The sequence below is a fragment of the Dipodomys merriami genome, unplaced genomic scaffold (genome assembly GCF_024711535.1).
Source record: "Dipodomys merriami isolate MVZ:Mamm:240054 unplaced genomic scaffold, mDipMer1.0.p SCAF_30, whole genome shotgun sequence".
NCBI lineage: Eukaryota > Metazoa > Chordata > Mammalia > Rodentia > Heteromyidae > Dipodomys > Dipodomys merriami.
Window position 1 is genome coordinate 12,763,190 of NW_027204493.1, and position 12,565 is coordinate 12,775,754.

The 12,565-nt window shown below is 37.9% G+C and overlaps 1 protein-coding gene across 1 annotated transcript in view; it reads left to right on the plus strand.

Moving 5' to 3' along the window:
* The window catches only part of Itga2 (integrin subunit alpha 2), a 98,533-nt gene that overhangs the window by 21,124 nt on the left and 64,844 nt on the right, over positions 1-12,565 (plus strand). Inside the window, exon 2 of the mRNA XM_070041153.1 lies at positions 7,458-7,578. Within this exon, the coding sequence (XP_069897254.1) occupies positions 7,458-7,578 (121 nt within the window). The remainder of the gene's footprint in view (positions 1-7,457; positions 7,579-12,565) is intronic.

The following is a 12,565-nucleotide window of genomic DNA, read 5'->3' on the forward strand; positions in this document are numbered from 1 at the left end:
TGGTTAGATGATGATCTCTCCAAAAATATATCACTAGTCAAGTTTCTAAAATTCTATAATTATTGCTTATTTAGAAACAGGGTCTTTATAGAGTACCTTGAGGAAACTGATAGAAAAAAATATTCAAGCTACTTTTGAAGACTCAGAGGAAATATAGAAAATTGTATTTGAAACTAGAGAAAATGTGATTCTTATTTCATCACAACAGAAAATTGGTCTAAATGTATCATATATATATCATATATATATGTATATATATATCATATATATATATGTATATATATATATATATATATATGGACAGCATACAACCTTGTATGTGTGTGGGAGGGTGTGCACGCTCGTGTGCGCACGCATGCGCCAGTACTAGGTTTGAACTCAGGGCCTCCTGTCTCACTTGACTTTTTCACTCATGGCTAGCACTATACCACTTGAACTTCACTTCCAGAGCCCAGCTTCTTGCTGCTTAATTGAAAACAGAGTCTCACTGACGTTTCTGCCCAGACTGTCTTCTAACTGAGATCCTCTGGGCTCAGCCTCCTAAGATTATAGGTTTGAGCTACCTGTGCTCAGGAAAGCCTACAACTTTTAGACAATGGACTTTGATATTTAGCTGAACCAATTTCCAAACAAAATGTTGAAGGTGTGGCCTTCTGGAATAAAATGTGAGAAGAGGGAACTTGAACACAAACATGTTAAACAAAAGGGAATCAGCCTTGATGATTTAGAAAAGTCTCAGCTGATCCTGATTACAATGAATAAAACCAAAAGAAGGCCAGGGATTGGCTCAGCCTTTTGCTGAGCCGATTGATTGTGTGATTCATGGACCCTTTCATCTACCTTAGCACAGGCCAGAAATAGAGATGTGGCTGTCCAAGAGAGACCCTTCGTCTAAAGCATAGATGGTGATCACATGCGTTGGAGACCTACAAGGTTTTTAAGAATGTTCCATTAGCAGAAGCATTGCCATCTAAAACTGAAGGAGACAGAGGCACAAGGCCACTAAAGCTGCTGTGGGTGGTAAGAGCTATGGGTGCTCTCTTGGGCCCACAGGGCGGAGCTGTGAACAATGGAATTTTTCTCCGACCTTGCAACCTAAAGGAATTTTCCTTCCTAGAGATCTAACTTTGGGGAAACTGGTGACTCCTTTATTCCTTCCAGTTTCTGCCTTTTGGAATAAAATGTTCAATCACATGCATGCATGTGGACATTTCTGGAAGTAGATGACTTATGTTCTCTCTTTGCAAGGCAGATAGAGAAGAATTTTACCCCAGAACATATCACCTAGAATCTCATTTATATCTGATTTGGATGGTAGATTTCAGACTTTTAAGCTGATAGTATTTAAATGAGATATAAGGCTCATCCTGGCACATAGAATAGCACCTACTGCACAGAGAACACGGAGTCAATGTTTGTTGAATGAATAAAAATGAATCAATGAGAAAATAGCTGTTTCATACATTCATTGGTTTTGAATAACGGTCAGTTGTGAATGGACTAAAGAGAGCCATAGAATTATGAAGACAGACATATTGTCAGTCTGATATGAATTAATTCATGTGAGAAAGCCATATTATAGACAGACTTTCATGGAACTGAAGCGTTGTCCTTTGGACCCTTAAGACACTGAGATGAAAGATATTTATAACTGTTGTCCTTTTTATATCAAATGAATAGGCAGAAATCAGAGACATAGTACATATCTAGCAAAAGTAGAAGTCATATTTTCCCCTGAGGATAATGCCTTCCATTACATATTCAGAATTATGTCTTCATGGGTGAGCTAATTAGAACAGGCTTTGTGAATAAGGCTGAAGGAAAATAGTCCTGCTAGGGTAGGGGAAGGGGCATTTGTTTCCTTTCTTACCCTGATTTTTTATTTTTATTTAATTTTTTGCAAACACATTGTAATACACTAATGGAAATACAGAAAGCAGCAAAGTATGTTCACAATTGTACCACTTGCTATGTTACTATCCTATAGAATTTGTTTTTTATTCTGAGCAGTATATGTTCCTATTCTGTTTTCACCAGGCATTTTCATTCCACCTGTCTTTACAATTGTTGGTTTTTAACAACAGTGTGAACTTCCCCATCTAGTTTGCATACTACCACTTGTTTACTTAGTGTCCTTATATTGGACATTAATTATGGTTATTAAGAATTAATTTCTTAAGGGATACAGGGTAGACAAATGTGGAGAGAACAGGTGGGCAAGTGCAGTGATAATAATCAAGGTATATGTGTGAAAATGGAACTAGGTAAATTGAGGGGATGGGTGAGCTTGGGAAAGATGGGGAAAAGTGGGAGACATTGGTCAAGATGCACTGTACTCATCAACTGACATCTTGAACTAGATCCCTTTCATACAGCTACTTAAAGATTTAAAAAAAATTAAAGAACTGCATAAATGAAGTACACTTTCAAAGGCTGCCTAACTAGTGACATAAAATACAAACTCATGATTAGCATCATATTATTTCTGTGACCCAGACACCTACTTACAAAACAGGAGCCTACATCTAGCTGTTGCTGTTCGACTTTTAGGAAGTCTAGAGTCCTCCTAGGTGCTGACTGTAGTTCTCTTGGAAATCTTAGCTGCCTCTAATAGTGTGTCCTGGACACCACTGAACCTGCCCCGGGCACAAAGTCTGAATACATGGCCAGCTACTTTTGACAGTATGCCTGCAGCTGCCTGTGACAACACTGCTGCAGCTTCTGAGGACCTGATCCCTCTCCAAAGGCAGTGACACCATGTGCTCTCAATTCATGGTACTGTGGACCTTATACTTCATATCATTTGGTCTCTATTTAATGGAAACAGTTTTATGTCTGGGATGCCAACGCAGTGCTATAGAAATGGCCAGGATGGGTACTGAGAGTCTGATGTTAAAACTACCTTGGCCCTTCTTCAATACAACTCTCACTTTGGGTCTTGCTTTTCTTCTCTTAACCTAGGTTTCTCCCTTATTATGGCTTTCTGCAAATAAGCCCTCTTGTGAGAAGCTCCTTCTATTGGTTTTCCAGTACATACACTTGCTTGAGTCTGCCTTGAGCCATGTGGGTTAGTCCCTCCTTCTGCCAATCATGCCTTAAATATGTGCCCTGAAGCTCTGACAGTGATGCCATGGATAAACGTGGAATGATCCTTCTTGCTACATGTAGATATAGTGGCATGGTTGCAAAGAAGCAAAGATGAACTAAATATGGTTCTTCATCTTCATAAAGTCTGAAAATATGATATAAAGACAGCTACAGAAACATATTTTATGAGCATTAGGATTACACAGAAAAAATAAACATGAAGTTAAGCTTAATACTTCATGGAAAGTATTGTTTATATTAGCTGATTAGATAATGTGCTAAGTGTAAAGCAATGACACAGATGCCGAATCATAAACATTTTTTTTTTACCAGAACAAAGTCACAAGTTAAGATTTTTCCAAATTTATTGAAAGAAGCAGGGTCCTGAGGAAAGAATTCAATTCCAGGAAAGAAAAGATTTAAGGGCAATGGGATGAAGGAATGGCATACTTGTGAGGAGTAGGAACAGACCATTTGTGAGTAGAATTTCTAGACAATAAATTTGGGAGATATGAGCCAAACCAAGACTCAGAGCTCATCTACTAACTTGGTGACACTGAGCAATGAAGATGCTTAACTTTCATGATTTCCAATTTCCTTATTTGTAAATTGATAATAATAGCTAGGCTTTCTTTTGCACAATGTTCAAATGAATCAGGATGATTCATTTGGCACAAAGATAAAATCATTGAGAAATAGTAGGATTCATCCCAGCTAGTTGGGAAGAAGCAGTCAGGAGAACAGGAGTTCAAAGCCAACCTAGCCAAAAAGTTAGAGATTCTGTCTTAACCAATTAACTGGATAAGGTGGTTCATGCCTGCAATCCCAGCTATGTGGGAATCAGACATAGGAAGATTACAGTTGAAGGCCAGAGCCAGGCAAAAACTGTGAGATCTATCTGAAAATAATAAGAGAAAATTGGCTGTGTTTGTGACTTTCATTTGTTAGGCAGGCATTAGGCTCTGGCTGAGCTCAAGCACCAGTTTAAAATGGGGGTCTGTGGGGGTGTCGGGTGGGTGGAATACAAATTGAGATACACATTGTAATTTAAACCATAGAGGGGATGGTACTGAGAAGACATGTATTCAAATTAATTTTACTTTCACTCCAAATGATGTTTGCCTCACCAATTTTCTTTATATTCTCTGTATTCTGAATCATCCATGAAGAACATATATTAATTTAAATGGTTTTCATTCAATAATCACTATCTTAGTCATTGAGAAAATAAGACTGAATGAAAGAAACCATGTCTGGTCTCTCAAGAAGCTTGCATTTTAAAAGGCAGAAGGAGATATTAAACAACAAATATACAAAGGATGATTCAGGGTCGTAATTATTATGATAGACAATGGGGAGTGGGTTTTTGTGCTTGATTAATGATGGGAGGGCGCTGTATGCAGAACAGAACTGAAAGGACGACTCCATAAGGACAGCAGGAGCAAGGGGAGGGCTCTGTAAGGAAAGCAGGGTGAGGGGAGGAGTGGCCTATTTGATCCAAGATCAATGATGAGGTGCCAAGACCTCAATGCTGCTGGGAGAATGTAAGAGCAATGCAGCTGCAAGGACCCTAAGCAGAGGGAGCTGGACGCGGTCAAGGTACAGGAAGTAAATACAGCTAGAACACAGTGAGGTGAGGGAAATTGAAGGAAGTGAGGGCAGACAGATACTTGAGCACCAGACTGGACTCTGTAAATACAGCGAAGGATTTTAACATCAGTGCAATGGCAACACCCTGGGGGATTCTAAGCAGAGACTCAGTTCTCCATAACTGTGTCCACACGTATATTGACACATAATGTTAGTAAGGTAGACTTCTAGAAGACACAGTGAACCGCAGTTTTCTTTCTTTGTAAATCAATATTAGTAAATGTATATATGCTGCATATATAATAATGTTCATATGCTGCATATATATGCTGCATAATGGCATTTCCTCCAACAGTGGACATATATACGATGGTTATCCTATAAGAGTATATCACCTTGGGAGGTTCTAGACAGCTTTCTTTGTTTATGTACACTACATGCTATTTGGCCAAAGGCAAAATCACCCAGTAATAAATTTCTTCAAATGTGTGCCTGTCTTTATGAATGGATGTAAATTTAATATGCATATATTAAAATAAATATGTATCATTGTCAGTGGTGGGGCTTGAACTCAAGGCCTGAGCACTGGCCCTGGGCAATTTTGCTCAGGGTTAGCACTCTACCACTTTAAGCCACAGCACCAATTCTGGTTTTTCTGGTGGTTAATTAGAGGTTAAGAGTCTTATAGACCTTCCTGACTAGGCTGGCTTTGAATGGCCATCCTCAGATCTAGCCTCCTGAGTAGTTAGGATTAGAGGCATGAGCCACCAGTGCCCAGCTCCACACCTGTAATTCTAGCTTCTCAAGAAGATGAGATTGGTAGGATTTACAGTTCAAGGTCAAATCAAGCAAAAAAATTAGGTGGATGTGGGGGTGTGCACCCATAACCCCAACTATAGTAGGACACTTAAAGAGGATGATTGTGATCTGAGACTAGCTCTGGGCAAAAGTTCAAGACTTTACCAGAAAAATAACTATAAAAGGCTGATGTTGTTGCTCAGGTGGTAGAGTACTTGCTTAGCTGGAGTCAGGCCCTGATTTCAAACCCAGGTCTGCCAAAAACAATTAATGCTGATGAAAGAATAACTCTGTCACAATGTTATTCAATTACATGATTTTCTAAGTCAAATTAATGAGAGAACTACTTAAGCCTATGTATAAATTTATAGTCATTTGGTAATTTAAAAGAGAGAGCAGTGTGGCCTCTCTGAGCTTCAATTGATGTATTTGACAGTTAGTAAATACTAAAATAGTATTTGTGGGTGCTATACTACTGGGTGGAGATGATGTTTTCTGAATGCCAGTTATGACTTTTTTACATCATTTGCTCTGCTATTGCCTTGGCATTTTATTTCCTTAAAAGTAAAAAGGGCTAATGGTGTCCATGGGAAAAAATATTAAAATTCATTGCTTTTGCTACAGAGAATTTCAAAATTAATACTGTACTTCTCTTCCTAGCAGCATGTATTTCTAAGAAATATTTATCTGAGCTTTCTGCACTGAAACCCCAGTAGAGTGATTTAGGCAAATGGAAAAGCATACTGACTAATTGGATCCCCAAAGCTTTCTCATTGGCTTGGAGTGTCTTTTGGAGTGCTCCACAGAATCTCCCTGAAGTTCAGAGGCCCCAAGGAAGAGCTTTTCTTCTAGCTGTTCAATTCCTGGAACTGTAGACTTCTGAAAAGCCATGTACTTTCGATGTTGCCCTACACCAGAGTGCTCTTTTGTAAAAACACTTATTAATGGAACTTTGGTATCAATTTTAAATAGTCCACCGTCTTTAGTGTCTGCATGGATAAATGCTGATGTGAATTCCATTCCCATCTACACAGAAAACATGTAACACAAATTCCTCCTTCCATGGAATGCAGGACTGCAGCACTGGTGCTGTCTGCTTTGAGCAGGAAACATAATTCACCTTATTGTTTCCTGCTTTTTTTGTTATCAGAAACAAGAATGTTAAAAAAAAAGAAGTCTACCAAGGTGGCATGCTATTTGCTCCTTATTCCATTTCTAAAAACATAGATTATCATTCTGAAAGGAAAATAAAAAGACAAGCTATTTTTGACAGTTGATCTCATTGACATAAATGCAAATATATATATATATATATATATATATATGTAAATATAGATAAATATGATGCCCATCTTATCACTTTCATCTTCCAAAAGTGATCTCTTCTGAAAGAAAAAATGATCATTTTCAAGGAGCTGTGATAGTTTTTCTTCCTTGGACATGGTCATCCCTGCTTTTCCAAAAGACATTCCAAGTGGTCATGCCAAGATGAGCAAGGCATTCAGAAGGAGTAGAAGGTTACTGTCAGACCCTGCCCTTCGGTGGCGTAGAGTCTTACAATGTTAGAAAGGACAAATAGAATGCAAATTGCTTAAATAATCTCCAGAAGAAATACAGTGATTTAAGAGTTTAGAACTTTGAATAAACCAGGCAAGTATTTAAATTCTGTCCTTATTCTTAGCACTGTCTGGCTGTGAGATACTTCCTAGATCCTCAGAAATCTCTGAAGACAAAGTAATTAGTAACAATCTTCTGAGAACAAGGATAGAGAAGACAATATAACAGGAACATGAAATGTTTAACATGGTTCTAAGACCCAAAGAATTTTTTACTTTAGAGATGATTGCTATTATTTCTTGGTAAATACTAATAAGAATAATCACAAGGTCAAACAAGTCTTTTAAAGTAACCTTAAAAAACTATTTTATGCAATTATATTGAGAAACTGTACATAAAGACTATGTTTTTATTTGTCTTAATAGGCATTTTAAATTACTGTTTGGCATACAATGTTGGTCTCCCAGATGCACAAATATTTTCCGGTCCTTCAAATGAACAGTTTGGCTATGCAGTGCAGCAGTTTATAAATCCAAAAGGCAACTGGTAAGAATATTCTCTTCTTCCCTCAACAAAGTACAATCTACCTGTATGTAATATTTAACTAATTCATTGTTTGAATGTATATATGAATATGTATTCATTGATAATCCTCAACTATTTTCAATGAATGATCTGCCTTTAAGCTCTGACAAGTACAGACTGGTAATTAATGAGATAACAATAATTTTTTTAAAAAGAAAAAATTTCTCTGAATATCCCATAACAAATTAATAATACCAGTTTGACTGTTAAGTTAATAGGTAAATGATGGATGAAGACAGATAGACAGACAGATAAATAGATAGGTTGATAGAAAATATTGTCTTTACTTCTTATATGAACTGATATTTTTGTGCTTTTATAAGCAGCAAGCTAATGATATGTAGGGATCATTTCTAGATAATGAAATTGCTTCCTAAATTTTCTTCTTCTGCAAAGCTTTGACCATTCCCCTCTTTCTGCTTGTCTATTTCTTTCCATGTGGGAGACAGTCCTTAGAAGCACCAGTGGGAAAGTTACAATCATACCTCTCTCTAGAACACTTAGCATCTTTTATTTTGCCCCAACAGGGCCTCAGCTTTTTAATGTTGGGCAAGGATTACATTTATAGACAGTAGATAGTTTTTCTCCCTGGTGAAAAACAACTGCTTTCATGAAATTGGAAATGTGTGTGTGTGTGTGTGTGTGTGTGCATAATGTATTATATCTATATTTTTATATATTTATACCTACTGCTGGTTTAGGGTTCTGACAATAGTGTTACAAATAAACTTAAGGGAATTAGATGATCTTGAAAATTGCACTTAGGAAGAACCACAGGTCTTCCTTTGTGGTTGCCTTGTAGTCCCATCACTGGAATTTTATCTTCCTGTTGAGGCCGAAGTTTACATTCTATCCCCATCACCTGGATTTTGATGTCTTGATCACTACCTTCTAGAACATTATCCAGCCAATTATGATATGTATTTTTGTGTGTGTATGACTGAAGTCCGATACTCTAAACAACCAAATTCAAAAATATAGTCTAAAATCCAAGTTGGGATTATATTGGAGCAAGCTGTCTGTGTGATTGTAGAACAAAATGAAATCATCATGTGAGAGGGTTGTGTGTCCTGGAAGCATCTAGGACGAGGTGAATGGTGAGGTGGGTTTAAAGTGGTGGAGATGACTGGGCTGCAAATAAGTGTTAACTTATGGGAAGCAGCATACATTGCATTTAGAAGCATTAAAAAGAAAGTAGGTTGGAAACCCCAAAATTAGTAATTACTACAATCATTTGGGATAGGAAAAAATTGTCTCTATTAATTGTCAACTTTTTCTTTGATAAGCATAAAGTAGTAAGAAGTTTTGAGCTCGGAAACTAAAAGATGAAGCTCTCAGGAACCCATAATTCTACATAACCAGGCCTAACTTCCCACAGAATCCAGACTCAGATATCTTTACTTTAGTACCTAATAGATATATAAAACTTAACTGAAAGAAAACAAATACTTGATTCTGCATACTAGTTAATAACCAAAAAGCCTTAGCTCCTTCTATGGTCTTTCTTCTAGCATATTTCATCCATAAGCCAAACCCATTGGTATATCAACAAACTATGAGCTATGTCTAAATACTTGCTCTCATTTCCCTGGTGGAAGCCAGTACCTGCTCTTGCAGATGCTTCTGCAGCAGCTTCTCAACCTGTCTCCTGCTTCCCTGTGTCTCTACTACATCATCTTTTCTCCTGCATTGTCTCTACCTCTCAGCCTGGAGTTCAGGAATCTTGTTTTGTTTGCTGGTGTGCCCTCAGGGCCAAGTAGAAGATCAGTAACTGTTGAACGCTGTTGGATATCTACTTCCAACTGATTTACAGCAGTAGAAGTATTTAATGACTTAAATGAGACTCTCTCATGAACTCTAATGGGTACTACATGAATACAGCCCATATAAGGGCAACTTTGAGTTGAGTTTGAGGTTATTTTTTTTCAGAAACATGATAAATTTAAGGGAAAAAGCCACCATTACTAATAAATGTTATTATAGATGAGAAGCCAATTGCATATTGGAAGAGAATGCAACAACTGGCCAAGTTGCTAATTGGAAGGTAAATAAGACTGAAAAGGATAAATTGTTGATGGGAACCTGTCAAGTACGGTCCTGGGAAAAGGAGCAAAAGCTACCTCCCCAGTTTCTCTGTTGGATTCTCTGCAAAGCATTCAATTAATTGTTGAAAGACAAGTCAGATTCTATTGAGTTTCTCATGCTGATAGAATTAAGTCAAGACTGAGGACACCAGACATCTCTAAATCCTGCCTTGGTCTTCTCATAACATTCCTGAAAGAAACATAAACACAAGACAATGGCTCTGGGAAACAAAACTTCATTCTGTTACTGTTCTGACTAGTGCTTTGAAGGTGGAGCTGTCTGGTGATGTGCAATATTCAATGCCAAGGGTCAAAACCCTCCTGCTCTCCAGCCGGCATTTAAACTCCATCCAGTATGAGCAGACCCCACCATGTTATGAACCTGTCTATCCTGAAGAGCCAAAGTGTGTGGAGGTGATAATCAGGAAGGAAGAGAACAAAGCTGGCAGCCAGCCTGCTAGTTAGTGCCCCTTCTATGATCCTGTCTTACAAATCAAACAAAAGAGGCCAAGGGCCTCCACTTCTAATCCACTGTAGACAAGACATACTGTAAAATGCAGATAGTACAAAGTACAAAGTACAGACCTTAATTTTAAGGACCATGGAATGATCACTCAAGAAGACTGGTATGCCAAGCAAGCAACCATGAGTAACAAAATTTGATGCCAATCCCTTGTTTGACAGTTTGTGTGCCTTCAGTGTCCCTAGCTGTATTAACTTAATATTAAGATCCCATTATCTCTTTCCAAGGTTTGGGACACCAGATAGAGAGAGAGAGACAAGGTTTCTTTACCACCTCTGTTGCTGTGCCAGTATGCCTTGGCTCTAAGGACAAGGCTGTAGCCAGGATCTGGCCACAGTTACACCATGCCAAAGCTAGGTGGGTCCCAGTGAGGACAGGCAGCCTTCGCAACACTCAAGGAAAATAATATGAAAGTCTGGATCCAGAATTGCCTATTTGTTTTGACAATTGGCTCCAGGCCCTTCCCCACTCTTAATTTATGACAATCACACAGACATTATGGAAGTAGCAGATGTGGGAAGAACTGTTTCAACATTAACTTTCCTCTGATCTTAATGAAGTTAACTTTCAGCCCAGAATATGGTAATACTATGAGGTCCTTTAATAAGCTGTGAGTCTTTTCTCTTGAGCATAAGATATGCACATGTGCAAACACACACACACACACACACACACACACACACACACACACACACACACACACTTTTGATTCCTTTGCTCTCTCACACTCACTGCTTGCCTGCAAGTTGAAGTGAGGTTTTGGTGCCAGTTAATTCTGCCTCTTTTGACTCTCTGTATATCTATTTTAGTCTGTAACACATCTTTCAGTCCTTTATTTACCTCAGACAACTCTCTTAAGGCTCTAGTAGTCTGAGTTCTTCAATCACAATGTTATTTATAAAATAAAATTATAAAATTTTAGCTGCTTCCAATGTCTTGTGTTTCTAAGAATTTACAGACATATTTTATATCAGAATCTACTCAGTTTTTAACAAAGCAATCTGGACTCTATTACTAGTCTTATTTATTAGACATTTTATTATACTTCAAGCAAATAGAGGTGAGATGCCTTTGATAATTCTCAAGAGCCTTCGACAGTTTCAAGCAGACTAGAGAGTTTTAAAGGCAGGATGACTTCTCAAGCAAACACCAGAGGAGTTCCCTGCCTGTAAGTAGAGCTGTGCTCTGCTCTTGCTCAATGAAGGCGGAGGAGGACTAGCCTGCCCTGGAGTTTTTATTCTATACACAGGATGTTCAGATGTGGATGATGCAATTCGTATCACAAACAATCTGAGATATGTTTAAAATCATTTCCTGGAGTTGTGGTGATACTGTTTCTGTTTGTCCTTTGAAGGGGTGGCCCCAAGAACAATCTGAGCTCATTATATGACTAAAACATTTCAAAACTGCAGTCACTCTTGTGACGAGGACTGACTAAGGATGGATGTTTCCAGTTGGAGAAATTGGATTTCTGGTTCTGCTGGGTTCTAGTTCCTTTAGACAAGAGGAAAACAGAGAATGAGCATATGTCATAGGAAAAAAAAGTATTTTAAAATTTTTGTAATGACATTATATTGTAGTTTTGTTTTATTTATTTAATATTTATTTATTTTGTCTGTATGGGGCCTGAACTCTGGGCCTGGGCGCTGTCCCTCAGCTCTTCAGCTCAAGGCGAATGCTCTACCACTTTAGCCACAGCCACTTCCAGTTTTCTAAGTGGTTTATTGGAGATAAGAGTCTCACGGTCTTTCCTGCCCGGGCTGGCTTGGAACCTCGATTCTCAGATCTCAGCCTCCTGAGTAGTTAGGATTACAGACATGAGCCACTGGCACCTGGCTTATTTTTCAATATAGAAAAAGTATACTAATGCTCTGTATGTTGTAATATGATATCACCTTCCTCAAATATGCCTATAGAAACATTTGAAATTAAAAAAGTAATTCTGTAGCAAACCTCAATTGATTCTTTGATAATAACCAAGTACTCTTTCTGTATCAAACACATTATACTCAAATAACTCTAGGAGCTTTGTTAAAATTTACCCTCTCTTCCAATAGAAGAGCTAAACTTTGAAAGTTTAGGTAGTTTACCTAAGACTTGGGGGCGAATAAATAATAAAGTTGGCAAACTACTGCAAAACAGAGATAAGATGATCCAAATAAACAATTTTTTGTAATCATTCAAGGAAGCAGTGGTAAGATATAGTTAGTATTCCTAAGTAAGACCTAAATTTTATTTTTACACCAACTTTATAATGCAAGGTAAGGTTTCAGACTTTGAAATTAAATTTTCTATTATTCTCCGTACCCCATCAATCTTCCATTGGCCTTACCAGGGCATG